Below are 15,301 nucleotides of genomic sequence, written 5' to 3'. Positions count from 1 at the left end.
AGTGGATGGGATGAGAACCCGATTGAAATTATCTCAAAAGTAATGGGAAGAGAAGCACTGGGATCAACTTTTTCAAGAAGGCATGTCTGGAAGGGGAGCCAAAAATTAGAGCAAGAAGGAAACGTTGGATCAAATAATGTTTGCCCCACGATGCAGTATCACCTCATACCCATTAGGATAGCTACTATCAAAACACAGATAAAAATAAAGTGTTGGCAAGGATGTGGAGAAATCAGAACACTTGTGCACTGTTGGTGGGAATATAAAATGGTGCAATATAGCAGTTCCTCGAGAAATTTAAACTAGAATTGCCCAGGAATTCCATTTCTGGGTCTATAGCTAAAAGAATTGAAAGCGGGCTCTCCAAGAGGTATTTGTACACTCAAGTGCATAGCAGCACTAGTCACAATAGTCCATAAGGAAGCAACTACAATAGATAGATAGAGGGGGTATCTACACTCCAGGGAATACTATTTAGCCTTAAAAAGGAAGGGAATTCTGACACATGCTACATCATGGGTAAGACTTGAAGATATTTGCTAAGTGAAATAAGCCAGTCACAAAAAGTACATGATTCTACTAATTTAAGGTACCTAGAATAGTCAAATCCATTGAAACAGAAAGTTGAATAGTGTTTTCCAGGCTGGATGGGAGGAAGGAATGGGGAATTATTTAATGGGTATAGAGTTTTGGTTTTACAAGGTGAAGTTCTGGAGACTGAAAGCAGAACAATGTGAATACACTTAACATGACTGAACTGTGCTCTTAGAAATGGTTATGATGGTACATTTTATGTCATATGTCTTTTACCACAATTAAAATATTTTAAAAAGATCCTTTAAGATTTTTTTTTGAGATGGGAAAGATGTGTTTTAATGCTGATGGAAATAATCCAATGGAGAGCGGGGAAGAAAGAATGATACAGGGAAGTGCTTGGAAAGCTGCGGGCATCAGGACTTTGAGTAGGTGAGAGGGGATGAGAGTTAGTGAATGGAGGCGGCGGATGGGAGGGGTGTGTCAAGTCCGTGGAGAGAAACATGGACTTTTCATCTATTTTTATTATTTTATAAGTAGAGTATAATGGCCCAGATCCGGGCAGGGGGTAGGGGGGGTAGGGGGTGGGTGGATGTGGAGATGAGAACTTACAAAGGTCTCTTCTGTTGGCTTCTAGTTTCTCAGTGCAGGAGCTTGAGTGTGAGGATGGAGGACGGCGTGTTAATGAACTAGGAGGGTGGGAGGAGTGGGGGAATAGGGTGTGGCTGCTGAGCAGCACTGAGGGTGCAGTGGGATGTGTGGAAACGAATTTAAATTCATTGAAATGAGTTTAAAATGAGATCAGTCAAAAGTGAGCATACTAGCTGCACAGGGCTGTATGGGCACAGAATCTGGGGCTCTTGCAAGGGACCCTACATTAGTCGGGAGCTATAGTCAACAACAGATTTCATCTTATCCTGTGTTTACCATTTGAAAAATTAAAGGGCTCACCACGTGGCCATCCTCTGTTAAATACTATAAAAATAATCTAAAAGAAACCTCACTGCTGGGAAGGAGTAGACCAGAAACCTGCTGTGACTCAGTCACCATGACTTTGGCACGCTTCCCTCACCCACCAAGGGTGACAAGGGCTATCATTACCCTGCCTGTTCTCACAGGTCCTGCACCAAGGGTCCCTCTAATGGTCCTTCTAGGAATGATATGCTGCCCTGCATGGCTTGTGGTAGAAAGGCTGGTGGGGGCAGTCCCCAAGGATCGTGGACAGCGGGCTCTAGAAGGACCTTGGCTAAATCCTCCTTCACAGGGTTAAAGCCCTCCCACCAATGCACAGATAATGATGTTGGTTGCGAAAAAGCAAGATTTGGCAAGTTGTCATTCCACCCCCGCTCCCCGCCCCCACGGTCTTTAAGTAAACCACACAAAGATCCTCATGATCCTTCCCTGGAAGGATGGTGATGTGACAATGGTGATGATGGTGAGGAGAGTGCTGGCAGCTAAGACAGATGACCAGATACCGCTTACCACTCATATTAAGCATTGTCACAACCCTAACATCTAATGCTTGCTCACTATTTTCATATTTACTAGAAAAGGATCTGTTCATTGAACCCACCTCCAGTGAAGTAACACAATTATAGTTGGCTGCTACCTCTGCCCCTCATTTCTGCCCAGATAAAGCAACTGAAGGAATTAGAATAAGTCAGCTGGTCGCAGGGCAAACCGTCTGCATTCATCTAACCCCTAAAACAACCATCAGGACTTTTGAACAAAGAAGACATCTCATGCAACTCTGGGTGGTATGTGCCTTTGTAAAAATCATTCTCGGTAAGAGAATAAATCATCAGTAGGAATACTTTTGACCCAGCATTCTGAAATTTCTATCTCATTGCCTAATATAAAGGAAAAATCCTGGCTTAGGAAAGGGAGTCACATATGATTTGAGAAGGGCCTAAAGTAGAAATGAGCCCATTGGCTAGGAATGTCCCTTGGTGTGATGTGGGTCCTTCTCTGTCAGTGCCTCTTCTGTGTGTGGAATGAGGGGCTCTCTGTATGCCCCAACATATCCAAGCTATTATCCTGCAAGGCATTTGTCTTTGCAATTGCTGTTTTCTTTTATTGTTTTTTTTTTTTAATGGACAAAATAAAACAGAATGCTCCTATCTTGGTTTCTTTTCTTTTTTTTTTTAAGATTTTATTTATTCACTCATGAGAGACAGAGAGAGAGGCAGAGACATAGACAGAGGGAGAAGCAGACTCCCTGGAAGAAGCTCGAGGTGGGACTCGATCCCAGATCCCAGGATCACACCTTGAGCCAAAGGCAGACATATAACCGCGGAGCCACCCCGGCGTCCCCCTATCCTGATTTCTAATACCATGCTTCAATAAAAGGTACAAGGGCTCCCTAGAGAAATGGTTGATTTTAGGGGATCCTATGACAAGGGCAGGAAATCTACAAGATGTGCCTAGGGCATCTTGTCCCAGAAAGTAAGAAAGTACTAAACACACACACATACACACACACACACACACACACACACACACACAATGATGACGGTAGGTCATAGGAACACAGGAGTCAATTGAAAGAGCTTCCCGTGTCCAAATCTGGAGAATATGGGCAACAAGTAATGAGTAATGGGTTATGATTCCAAGTATATAATAAATATATCCATGACTCCATACTGATTTAACTGAACGAATGACTAACTAAATACCTGGAGGAGACTAGACCTCTTATGCATAAATATTCCAAACAGTTTATTGTGGAGCATAACTTCCCACTCCTTAAGTGTGGGCTGCACATGGTGACTTCCTTCCAAAAAGGACAGTATGGAAATGGGGGAAAAGTAACTTTATAGTGGAGAAACCTGTCAAACGCTACCTCAAGCAGGCGCTCAAGGTCACCATCCACAGTGATAAGTCATGTTGATAGCAGGCACCCTTGATGTGGCATGAAGGGAATAGCCCCTTTCCTTGGGAATCTCCTTCCCCTCAAACCCATAACCCCAGTCTAATCATTAGAAAAACATCGGACAAACTCAAGTTACACAAATTTTACAAAACGCTTGACCCATACTCTGCAAAACTGCCAATGTCATCAAAAACAAAGGAAGTCTGAGAAACTTTCACAGCCCAGAGGAGCCTAAAGAGACGAGATGACTAAATGTTAATGTGATATCATGGCTAGATCCTGGAACAGAATAGGGAAAAACTGATGAATCTGAATAAAATAGGGATATGGTTTAATAATGATGTATTATTACTGGTTCACTAGTTGAGACAAATGTATCGCAGTAACATAAAATGTTAACAATAGAGGAAACTAGGTATGGGGCAGATAAGAATTCTCTCTTTTACCTTTGCAACTCTCCTGTAAATCTAGAACTACTCTAAAATATAGTTTATTTTTAAAGTATTGAAAACAGGATCTGGCAATAAACTGGGTAAAATGGAAAGGAAGAAGGAAGGAGAAGCCTCTTTCTTGGAAGCATAAGGCTAGAGGGAGATTAGGTGCCCAGGACGCCGTGCTCTGACATATATTGGAGCTAAGCCTTGGCCTTCAAAGCCAGCAGCTCTATACAGATGCTGGCAAAAAGTTGGCACCTTCAACCCGAAATTCAAAACCTCAATCAAAAGGGTGTGATGACTCCTCATCCAGGGCGTGGTTGCCAGCAGCTGCCCGAGGGGTTGTGCTTCGCTGGGGTAGAGTATCGTGGTGGGTGACGCAGAAGAGTGAAGAGTCGGCCCCTGCCAGCTGGCGTCTCCATCAAAGGGGGTTGGGGAATGTGGGAGCAGCTCATCTTTCTTTTCCATTTACAGATCCAAAATAAGGGGCTGGAGAGTTTCTTGCTCCAGCTGTCTTTGGGGGGAGACCTTCTCTAAGATATTTGATAGAGAATCACTGGAAAGAGTTGGGGAAGGGGAGGGTTTGTTTGCAAACTGAGGTGTGTGGCCAGGGAACACTAATGGAGAAGGGGTTAGTTGATGCAAAAATTGAAGGGTTTTTCTATAAATATGCAATTGTGCCACAGAGAATGTGTTTGGGGGAGTAGGATGTGCAGACACTGCCTGTACATCGGCAGAGATGGACCAACAAAGCAAAATTTAAAAATAAGTCAGGAGTGACAGTGGGCACATACACTGGGACACTGGCTTTTGGATCTGGGCTCAAAGTCCAGCTCAGCCGTTTACCAGGAGGGGCTCTCATTACTTAGGATTTTGGAGCCTGCCTGTCCTTACCTGTGTGAGGATAATAATATCTCCTCACAGGGATGTGGCAGGATGTGAGTGTAAACATTCAGCATAGGGCTATAGCACAGAGTGAGGACTCAATAAATGTTCATCATCACTACTGCTGATAGTACTGGGGGAGGACATGACCAGAAGGAGAGGACCCACATTTCCTCCCCTGGGAAATGGACACTGAGAACCGGTATGCTAAAGAGACGAGATGACTAAATGTTAATGTGATATCATGGCTAGATCCTTTCAGTCATCAATTACACATCACTCACGCCCTGCAGGGCAGTGGCTGCAACATGGGGCATAGAGGCAGGACTGGGGTTGGAATCCTGGGTCTGCCACCAACTCACATGGGACTCTGAGCAACTCATTCAGTGCTTCTGGGCTTCATCTTCCAAAGCCATTAGATTGGGCAGATTGTTGGTTTCTAAATTCTCTTCCAATCCAGAATGTGTATATACCCTGCATTAGACTACTTTCAGAAACATTAAAGCACTTGAGACCAAAAAAAACCAGTGTCCATGCCATATTTTGAATGTTGATTAGAAGAAATGTGGTATCCTAAATTTCTTTGGAATTCTGTTTCTGGAAATACAGAAAACCAGGTTCTTGGGATCAATTGAAAACAATCATAAATAATGGATAAAGTGTAAGATTTATAAAAGTATAGAGGAACTGACAATATATAAAGAATTATCAGGCCAGGAGCACCTGGGTGGCTCAGTCAGTTAAGTGTCCAACTCTTGATTTTAGCTCAGGTCACAATCTCAGGGTCCTGGGATCGAGCCCTGCATCAGGCTCCACGCTCAGAAGGACAAGGCTGCTTGTCCTTCTCCCTCTGCTCCTTTCCCACTCTATCTCTCTACTAAATAAATAAAATCTTTTAAAAAATTATCAGGCCAAAATATAAGTGAAATGTAGGCCTTGGGAATTGCTACGGAGCTCAGGGCTCATCCAAAGGGCTATAACCTCAGGGAAGAGCGAGACAGTTGTAAATTTGTCCCACTCGACCCGACCCTCGCTCACACCTGACAATGAAGAAAGTTGCCTTAATGTTGGGGTAGAGGAGCATGCAGATCTCCGAAAAGATACTTCCATAAGCCAAATAGTCATACAATATAAAACAGAGTGCTTAAATTTCAATGAGTAGGGAAAAAAAAATACTAAAAGAAAAAAACAGAAAAAAAATCCAAAAGAAGCCAGGAAAGATGGGTAAAAGGAACAAAGGATGAATGGACAAATTGCATACACAAAATAAGACATGCGCAAACCCAAATTTATCAGTAATCTCTTTAAACATAAATGGACTAAATGCCTAGTTAAAAGACAAAGATTATCCTGTTACTGGATATTAGGAGTTGAAATGTGTCCCCAAAATGATGTTGAAGCCCTAACCCCCCCAGGACCTGTGAATGTGACCTTATTTGGAAATAGGATCTTTGCTGATGATCAATTTAAAATGAGGACATTGGGGTGGGCCCTCATCCAATATGACTGTGTCCTTGTAGAGGGAGAAATGTGGACAGAGACAGACAAGTGAGAGGGAAGACAACAGGAAGATGGAGGAAGGACACCATCTATGAGACCATGATCTTGGACTTCTAGCTTCCAGAACTGTGAGACAATAAATTTGTTATTTAAGCCACTTCATTTGTTGTACTTTGTGACAGCAGCCCTAGGAACGCAATAATATACCACATTAAAAAAAAAAAAATCATGTTCGCCCTCTCTTCCTCCCCCCCCCCTTACTTGAGGATAGTTTTGTCCAAGTACCTGCCATAGCTTTTCTTGGGGGCACATACCTCCTTTAGACTCTTTCTCCACACAAAACTCCCTCAGGGTTCTGGGGAGATGCTGTGAGGAGCAGGCTTAGGGAAAACTGAATACCTCACTGTGTTTAACCTCAGACTTTAGTCTAAAAACTTGCCTGTTGGAAATGCAAATCAGCTCCAACAACAAGAAGCTTGTAGCCAATGACCTAATTCCATTCCTAGGAGTCAGCCTGTTTCTGGGTCCACCCATACCTTTTCCTCCCTGCACTTGGGGGAGAGATGAAACACCTAAGGGATGGAGGGGCCGCTATCCTTCGGCCTTGAGACCTGCTTTGGCAACATGCCTCTCAGTTAAATCTGAGATCCTGGCTAAGCTTTCTCTGAATTAAAACTTCCCTGGGAAAATAAAACCACCCCAATACTGCCTACATCACAACGAAGACAGAAGGGGGTGCTTGAAGGTAGGAAGGCCAGCTCTCTAATGCCTTTCAGAGGTGCAAACAGGGTGGGGATAAGGTGAGGATGCTGGAGTTTTCTCCCACCCTCTCTGTGCTGGGTTCAGATTCTCCTCTGGACCCAGAGAGCCCCTGCAACTGGTGAAGTTCTTTCCTGCTTTGTCGAGGGCAGGAAAGAATGGCTTAGTTTCCTCCTGACAGGGGGAAGCTGAGAGAGGAGACCATGAACCCAGCACTCCAGGGTACGGAGAGAGAAAGAAGTAAAGGGAAAACAAAAAACACCATCACTGGAGAAAGTGAAATTCAGAGAAGTGGCTCTATGTCTGAGGATTCTTTAATGGAATGCTGGGCACTCTGCCCTATGACCCCAGCAATTTTGAGTAGAGACCACACATTTCAAGGAATGCTTGTTGTGATTGGGTTTTTTACAGAAATTGGTGAGGAGGCCAAATTCTCTGCATCAGCGGGTGTAGGGTCAGCCCTGCAGATGGGAGAGGAAACAGGGCACATCCAGTTACAGGATTGGGTGTTTAGAGGAACTCAAGGCAGTGGCAAGCTGGGCCTGGTCCACAAAGAATGACTAAACATTTTCAGGAATATTGCACATTGTTTGTTAAACACAGTGATCGTTAAACATTAAAGTGTATACACGTACAGAGTATTAATTTAAAATATGTTAAAAACAAAGGGAATAGCTACTCAAAACTCACCACTTTCAAAGTATTTTATTGTGGCACCCCTATGGATGTACAGACGCAGGAGTGTGGTGCCCCACTTCTCTTACCAGTGCCATGTCTGGGGATGTCATCCCAGTGCCTTGAAATGGGACATGTTGGGAATATTTACACCTTGGAAATTGTTGAATGCTACAAATTAGGGCTGAATTTACTATTTTGTTGACTTACAGACTTAAGAAAGTGATGGAGAAAATGTTAAACACACAAATTCACCTTAAAATATGCCTTGTCTGTGGCTGTTACACCATGAATAGCACAAAAAGAAAAAGAAAGAAAGAAAGAAAGAAAGAAAGAAAGAAAGAAAGAAAGAAAGAAAGAAAAGAGAAAAAAGCCCAACCCCAAACTGAACTCTTTTTTGTTTTCACTATCATCCAGTTCAGTGAAGAAGTCAATCACATTCTCCACAAAGGAGCAAAATTCCAACATACAACTTCACTGCTTACATTTCTTTTACTTCTTAACATAATTGAAAATATCAAGTAGCATTCATGTTGGAGTTACACTCGGGATGCTGGTGGGGAAACCTTACCCAGCTTACCAGGGCATCCCAGCCACCACTGAGCCTCAACCTTGGCTCCTGCTCCAGCCCTGCGGTGGGGGGTAGAGGGTAACAGAAAAACCACAGGAGAGACTGTCCCTACCCCGAGTGAGACAGTCCCTACCCCGAGTGCTTAAGCATTGCTGTGCTTGTGCAATGATTCTCCCCCACAGGGCACAGGTGGCTTGCCACCCCCACCGTCAGCAAGGGAGGACCTTGAAGAGAAGCACAGGAAGGCTTGGAGACATCTATCCTTCCCTTGCATGCAGTATCAAGCTACGGGCGGTATTCAGGAGGATGGCTCCAAGACAATACAAGATCTGGATAATCAAAGAACACTGAAGCCAATTCAACAGTTCTCATGAAAACACATTCGAGAAAGCGGCTTTAAGCGAGTGTTAGAACAAACAAAATCCTTTCTACTTAAGTTCGAACATTCTCTTAATTGACGCTTTTGTGAATTTGACTTCCTTGTTACACAACGCCAAGAACACACACTTTCTGGTGGGGAGGTAGGTGCGGGGGCGGGAAGGATGGCAATAAAAAAAGAAGGAAATAAAACATAATGTTACATTACTTACGCTTATTAGAAAAAGCACTCTCTTTATAGCATGAATTTTTAGTTAACAGAAGAACTTAGCAGAGGCTGCTTGTTATCCCCAAATATCCATGCTTTCTTCTTTCTTTCTTTATTAGTGGGATCCCGGAATTTTAGCTGGTCACCTGGTCACCCAGCATGGGCATTTCCTCATCTCCTTTGGTGCTAGGTGTGGCCAGGGGACTAGGTTCTGGCCAGTGAGATGCAAATGTAAGAGGTGTGTGCAGCTTTGAGGGTTGAGTCCTTAAAGGGGACAAGACATGCCTCCAATACCTCTGCCCCCCATTCCACTGGTGAGACAAGTGGAGTAGCGGGAACTGGAGGAGCCATTGTAGAGCATGAGGTCGGGACTTTGTGTTAAGGAGCGCCCGGGGGGCTCAGTCGGTTAAGTGTCCAACTCTCGATTTCAGCTCAGGGTCCTGGGATGAGCCCCACATCGTGTTGGGCCCCGAGCTCGGTGGGGACTCTGCTTCTCTCTCTCTCCCTCTGCCCCTCCCCCTGGACTCTCTCTCTCTCTCTCCAGAATAAATCTAAGAAAGAAAAAAAAAAAAAGAGTAGCAGAGCAACAACAGAGAGGGAGCCTGAGTCCCCAACACCATGGAGGCATCATATCATCCTTAGATGGGCTTCCCAGACTTTAATCCAAGAGGGAAGTTAGCTTCTATCTTCTTAAAGCCACTGTTGTTTGGCTTCTGTTACAGCAGCTGGATTTGTATTCTGAATGATACAATTACCAACATTTTAGACCATGGTAACCATTTGTTTTTAGTATTTTAGGGATGATATTCTTTTGAAACATGTTACACTTTTCGAAGCTCATTAAACAGCAGACAGAACATAATTTACCCTTTTTTGGAGAGAGTAAATGGGAAAGCATAATTAGTATTCTGAGCAATAAAACAAAGAGATTGCCAAGGTCTAGAGGACTGCTGGCCCATCAGTAAGTGGCCTCAGGCTGTGGGACTTGGTTCATTCATACCTAATTCCTGCAGGTTTTTCTGACTCCCCTCATTATCAGGGGTCAAATAAGAAAATACACACAAAGTGCTTTGGCCCAGAGCCTCAAACAAGGAATGTTACCCATGACTGTTATTGCTATTATTATTATTATTATTATTATTATTATTATTATGTAGGGGGACAAACAGCTATTTTTTAAAACCTAGCACTTTTTTTCTTCCTATTTAAATCATAATCCCAATCATAAAGACACAGAAGCTGGAAATCCCACTGTTCGGTGACATTACAATCAGCTGCATCTACAGAATGGAAGCTAGAGTTTCTCCTTGATGTAGACCCTCTCTGTTTATCTCTTTCAAAAGACCTTAATGGTCTTTGTAGCCAAGAAATATAAGGAAAATCTATCTGTTGACCTTGTGTTGTCTCTGAACTAAACCAGCAGCAGATGCTTCAAACTGAGATGTAAATTCTGTTCCGTAATGAAGAAGTCTGTTTTCAAGGCAGTCAGCGTATGGCTTTTCAGAGAAAATATGAGGTTAAGAGGTTTTTGCTTCCTTCAACTGGGGTGAGAAGGGGGCATAAGGCCATAAAATGATGTTTTCACAGCACTGAGCATGCCCTGGCAATGTGGTCGCAGGCCTGGGCCGAGAGTCACGGGCAGATGGGCCCTGGGAGGAGGCATCACCTATGAACTCTGGAGTGCAGACACCTGACTACCAGTTGAATTTTTTCCTTTTCTGCCTGTAATTCACTCAGATTATTCTCAAGACCCAGAGAAGGGGTTAAAAATCACAGCCCGGGTTAGTTGTGCTTGGATCTTAAACGGAGAGGCTTGTGCCCATACTTGGACCAGAGAGAGTTTCCACACGTGCCGGGACACAGAGGTGATGGACAGTGCAGTTTGGGAGAGCACCAGGCAAGGAGTGGCAAATGCCAACCAGCACAGACCTGTGACACAGTCAGCACAACCAGGCGTCCTCAGAATCTCCGGGAAAAGAGCCTTCTGAAGACTCAAACACTGATTATTTTATTATGACAAGATCGTTAGCATGAGTATATCATAATAGTGTTATTATCGGCATAACAATTGTTATTCATTATTTTATAATACTGATCATGTTATTGCATTTTTCTTGTTCTGTATTATTCATAAAATACCATTTAATTACGACAAAATTATTATTATGCTTTCCACGTCCAGCTATGTGTGCTTGCTTCTCCCCTGAAATATCTTCCCCTTCAAATTGAAGACTATTACTTTGCTATAATTGAGCTTGTGAGAAATGCACCTATGATAAAGGTGAGTAGACTCTGAAGGGGGGCTTGGAAGCATTTTACTGGGAGTAAAATACAAGGTCTTTAAGGTTAGACCAAGTAATATCTTAGTTCGCTCGCTCAGGATTTCTTTTTTAACAACTTCTGTCTCCCCAGCTGTATCTCAGATAGTGAAAATTGCCAAATTAGTGGCCATTTGCTAAATGATATGAAACTGTACAGTTTCCTTGCTGGCTTCTCCACAGTTAAACCCTTTTCATTAATGGTACAATGGGGCTTCTGGGTCTCAGAAAGTGTCAGAATAAAACCGGGGAGACTTGATAGGTTGCCAAATTTATTTTGCCAAGTAAGGACATTTTTTAAATTACCAAATCCTGACAACATACAACATTCAATAAAACACTTTTCTAAATTCCCCAATCACTTAAATAAAATTACGTTAATGCCAAATAGGAGGAAGCAGATATTTCAGAATAAAGGATGGTCCTTTAGGTGGGATCATTTTAACTTTATGAAGATTTTCACATGGTTCTTATTTTTGTTGTGTCGCCATGAGGGAGTCAGCACTTCCAGCAGGCTCACACCTGGTTTGGAGGCATTCTTGAACACCAAATCCATGGCTTGGGGAGCCGTCTGGGAGCTGCTGGCCTGAGATAATTCCCACACATTTCCCCAAATACGTGGAAGGTGGACACAAGGAAGAGCTGGGGCCTGTTGTCCCTGTGAAGCATGGGCACGAGACCTGCCTACCATGTGCAAGACCCATATTGTCAGCTAACCAGCCCCAAAGCTTTCTTCCTGCCCTGACATGTATCTAAGTATTAGAGGCCCTGAGAACTGCCCCTTTTAGGACACAGGAAAATTGCCAAGTTGGGCTCATTCCACGGACTGAATTTCCATTTTTCCTGGCCCCAGAAATGCTGCGTCTGTTGGTAATTTTCATTCTTGGGTCACAGCTCCCAGGAGAGTAGGAGAAAGGCCAAATAGGAGAGAGAAGTTTTCAGTGTGTTTCCTCAGACCCTGGATTTGCTCCCTGGCTCTATCAACAGAAGGGCTGCCCTCCCTGCTCCAGCCTTCCAGATGCAATTCCCACACCTCGGCAATGGTGCAGGTAGCCGAGCTGGGAAGACCTGCCCTGGGCCCGCTTCGGAGACATCATCCTGAAGCTGATGTGCCCATGAGAAAAAAGGAGTCTGTCTTTGTTGGAAGAATAACCAGTGACAGAAGACTTTACTTCATGAGATGGCTGAGTAAAAGCTTCTTTTACGAAAGCCCATGACCCCCAAATAACTGGGAGTCACCTCCACCGCCCCCAACCTACCGTTCTGATTTTCTAGCTGTTGGAAGAACTGCAGAGAACCAAAGGGATAAAGGTTGAATTCATTACCAATTCTTCCGGATGCTTTGTCTTTCTGCTGACCTGAAATAATCTCCATACATTTTCCTAAATATATGGGACTTAATTGCCAATTTGCATTTTGGTTTGAGTGTTCAGATCTCAAGATGGAAACATAAGCTCTTTCTTTCAAGAAAAATAAATGAAGGAAGACTTCTGAAGCTCATTTTCTAATACCCAAAAGGCTCGTGGAGAACAAACTCAACAGTCTTTCTTCTCCAGTAGCCTCTTCAAAAACCTCTTGGTGGAGACGCTCTCCCTCCTCCGGTTCAGATTGCTTTATGCGATTGCAATTACATCAGAGAATTTCTTTTCCACCCCCTGCCACTCCAAACTGTTAAGTCTTCAAAGGGTCACAGGATTTTAATTCTGCCTCCAATGCCTCCTTGGAGCCAAACTTGACGTCAGCACTCTTTATAAGCAGGAAACTATGAATTAACACCCTGAATATTTGTGATGAGTCCCCTGGCCGGGGGGCAGGGAGGGGGGCTGAGGTTTGGGGGGGGGGGGCTTTGTTTGGGAAAACGCTCCTATGTCCTTTGACACTAGCCTGCACACACTGATGATTTAAGTGTCTCAGGAACATCAGCTGCTTCTACTAAAATAAATGACCAAGGAGTTCTGGAAGGTGGCTTTGAGTGCCGCCCTAGTCCGCACAGTGAGGGGATCCCTTGGTGTCTGAAACACTAATTTAGGTGCAAAACTGAATAATGCGTGTTGAGCTGTGATCCTAAAATCTGCTGGCCTTACAGCTTTCCCCATCTGGTGCAATTTGCTGTCTCCACTTGTAAAAATGCACACGACGGGAAGGCGGGCATTGTGTGCCGGCCTGTAACAACGAGGCCCAGGCCACCAGGCTCCCAGCCCCTGGTTGCCCAGCGCCCAGCCCTTGCTCACGTCTGCCCAAGCACCCGGGGCCCAGCCCAACGTCACCGTGGAGAAAGGAGATGATGGAGCCGTACCTTGTACCCAGGCTTCCGCCCTCTTTTCTTTGGGATCTTCACTGCTGGCAAAGACCCAGCTGAAGCGGAATAAAGGTTATGGACTGCCATCTTCATGGGTGTTGAGTGAAGTGGGGGCCGGCCTCGCTTCCTCCCCGGGGTCCTCTGAGACTGCATGTCTGCTGGTGCCAGGCTTACAGAAGGAAGTGACAAATCGCTCACAGGCAGAAGAGGTGCTAAGAATGAGTCCAGACACAAAGCAAAACAAAAACAGAAGGGTTTGTTGGGTTTGCAAGGCAAACGTGTATCCAGTTTGGTGTTCTGGGCCATGCCCATCCTTTACTGGGGGGCAAGACCAAATAGGAGACAGAGCCAGGCAGCACACGGAGTTTTTACAGGGCTGTTAGGCTTCTGGTAGAACTTTCCACAGGGCTATCATGAAGTAGGGAAGATACTGGCAACGGGGAGAGGGCAGTAGTTTCCCAGCTCCAAACACAACCAAAGAGTGTCACCAGCAATGAGACGACTTCGTCAATGTGTGTCTCAGTTTCCCCAGTCAGTTCAACTTTGAGGTGATATAATAAAAGTATTAAATAAATATGATCATTCTCTCACAATCGCTCCTGTCCCTTTGGTTGGGTTATAAATGGTTAGGACCTTTATTTTTCCTGTGAAAGAAACTTAGCAATACAAATTGATTGTATTAAAGTTATGTCCCTGGGGCCGCCTGGGTGGCTCAGTCGGTTAAAGGTTGGACTCTTGATTTCAGCTCTGGTCATGTTCTCAGGGTTGTGAGATTGAGCCCCACAAGGGGTCCTGGTCCCTGGCATGGGGCCTGCTTAAGATTCTCTCTCTCCCCCCCGCAAAAAAAAGATTCTCTCTCCCTCTCTGTCTGCCCCTCCTCCCATCATCAATCTCTCTCTCTCTCCCTCTCTAAAAAAAAAGTTATGTCCTTTGATCAAAATGTGGATAGAGATTTACATACAGACATGTTTATTTTAACATGATTTAGAATGGCAAATATATAATGGATAGAGCGCAAATAACAAGCAATAGGGGAATAGTTCACATATCTATTGGAATAAAACAATCAACTAGTTAAAAGCCTTTAACCCTACTGTTTCAATAACATGAAGCTGAGTGAAAAAGCATCTCATAAACTGCACATAAAAATTATCTCCACTACGCAAAAATTCATGTGGTGAAACAGCGAAAGGAAACATGTTAAAATGTCACCAATGGCAAAGATGTGCGATTGTGGGTGATTGTTCACTATGGACACATCCTTTCCTTCAAGCAGATACTCCACAAACAATAATATTCATAGCACTAAAGATACTAATAATGAGCTCCTACAAGTAGAGTTGCCTAAATCTTGCAGCAAGAGGTAGTTGACCAACTCCAACCCAGAGAACACAATGCTATCATGAGCTCAGGGGTCAGATTTCCTTGAATGTTCAGGAATGTGACAAGTGGGACAGAACGTTAGACTCTAAATCAGGAGTGATGTTAGGTGATCAAATTTATTTCTGAGGATTAGTGTAGCCAACAGTGGAAATGAGAAGCTTTCGATCAAAAGGCTACAGAAAGAGTCAGGAAAGGTGATGGAAGCAATCCCTATCCTGTGGTCTGGGCAACACCGCAGGAACCAGATTGCTTTGCTGAGGAAGGAAAATATCAAATAGCAGATATTTGATATCTGAAAACATGATGGGAAATTTGGGGCATCTTTTACCAATATCAGTTCACTTTGTTAATTCTCTGAATATTAAATAGCATTCTTTCAATAATCCTGATTGGTCTTGGAAATAGCACATCTAGTACATAGAATTTTAAAACATCAATTTATTGGTAAATATTTCAGGTAGATGGACAAGCTGTTGAAGGTGTCC

The 15,301-nt window shown here is 43.8% G+C and overlaps 1 protein-coding gene across 7 annotated transcripts in view; it reads right to left on the bottom strand.

Moving 5' to 3' along the window:
* The window catches only part of SCML4 (Scm polycomb group protein like 4), a 115,032-nt gene that overhangs the window by 53,312 nt on the left and 46,419 nt on the right, over positions 1 to 15,301 (bottom strand). For 6 of the 7 annotated variants that reach the window (XM_077902879.1, XM_077902874.1, XM_077902872.1 and 3 more), the window contains one exon: positions 13,431 to 13,645. The exons of the other annotated variant lie outside the window; for it this stretch is intronic. In XM_077902879.1, coding sequence (XP_077759005.1) covers positions 13,431 to 13,586 — 156 coding nt within the window. In that variant the 5' untranslated portion in view covers positions 13,587 to 13,645. The remainder of the gene's footprint in view (positions 1 to 13,430; positions 13,646 to 15,301) is intronic. 7 annotated transcript variants of the gene reach the window in all.

The sequence above is a fragment of the Canis aureus genome, chromosome 7, assembly GCF_053574225.1.
Source record: "Canis aureus isolate CA01 chromosome 7, VMU_Caureus_v.1.0, whole genome shotgun sequence".
NCBI classification, from domain to species: Eukaryota; Metazoa; Chordata; class Mammalia; order Carnivora; family Canidae; genus Canis; species Canis aureus.
This window is presented reverse-complemented; position numbering and strand designations above follow the sequence as displayed.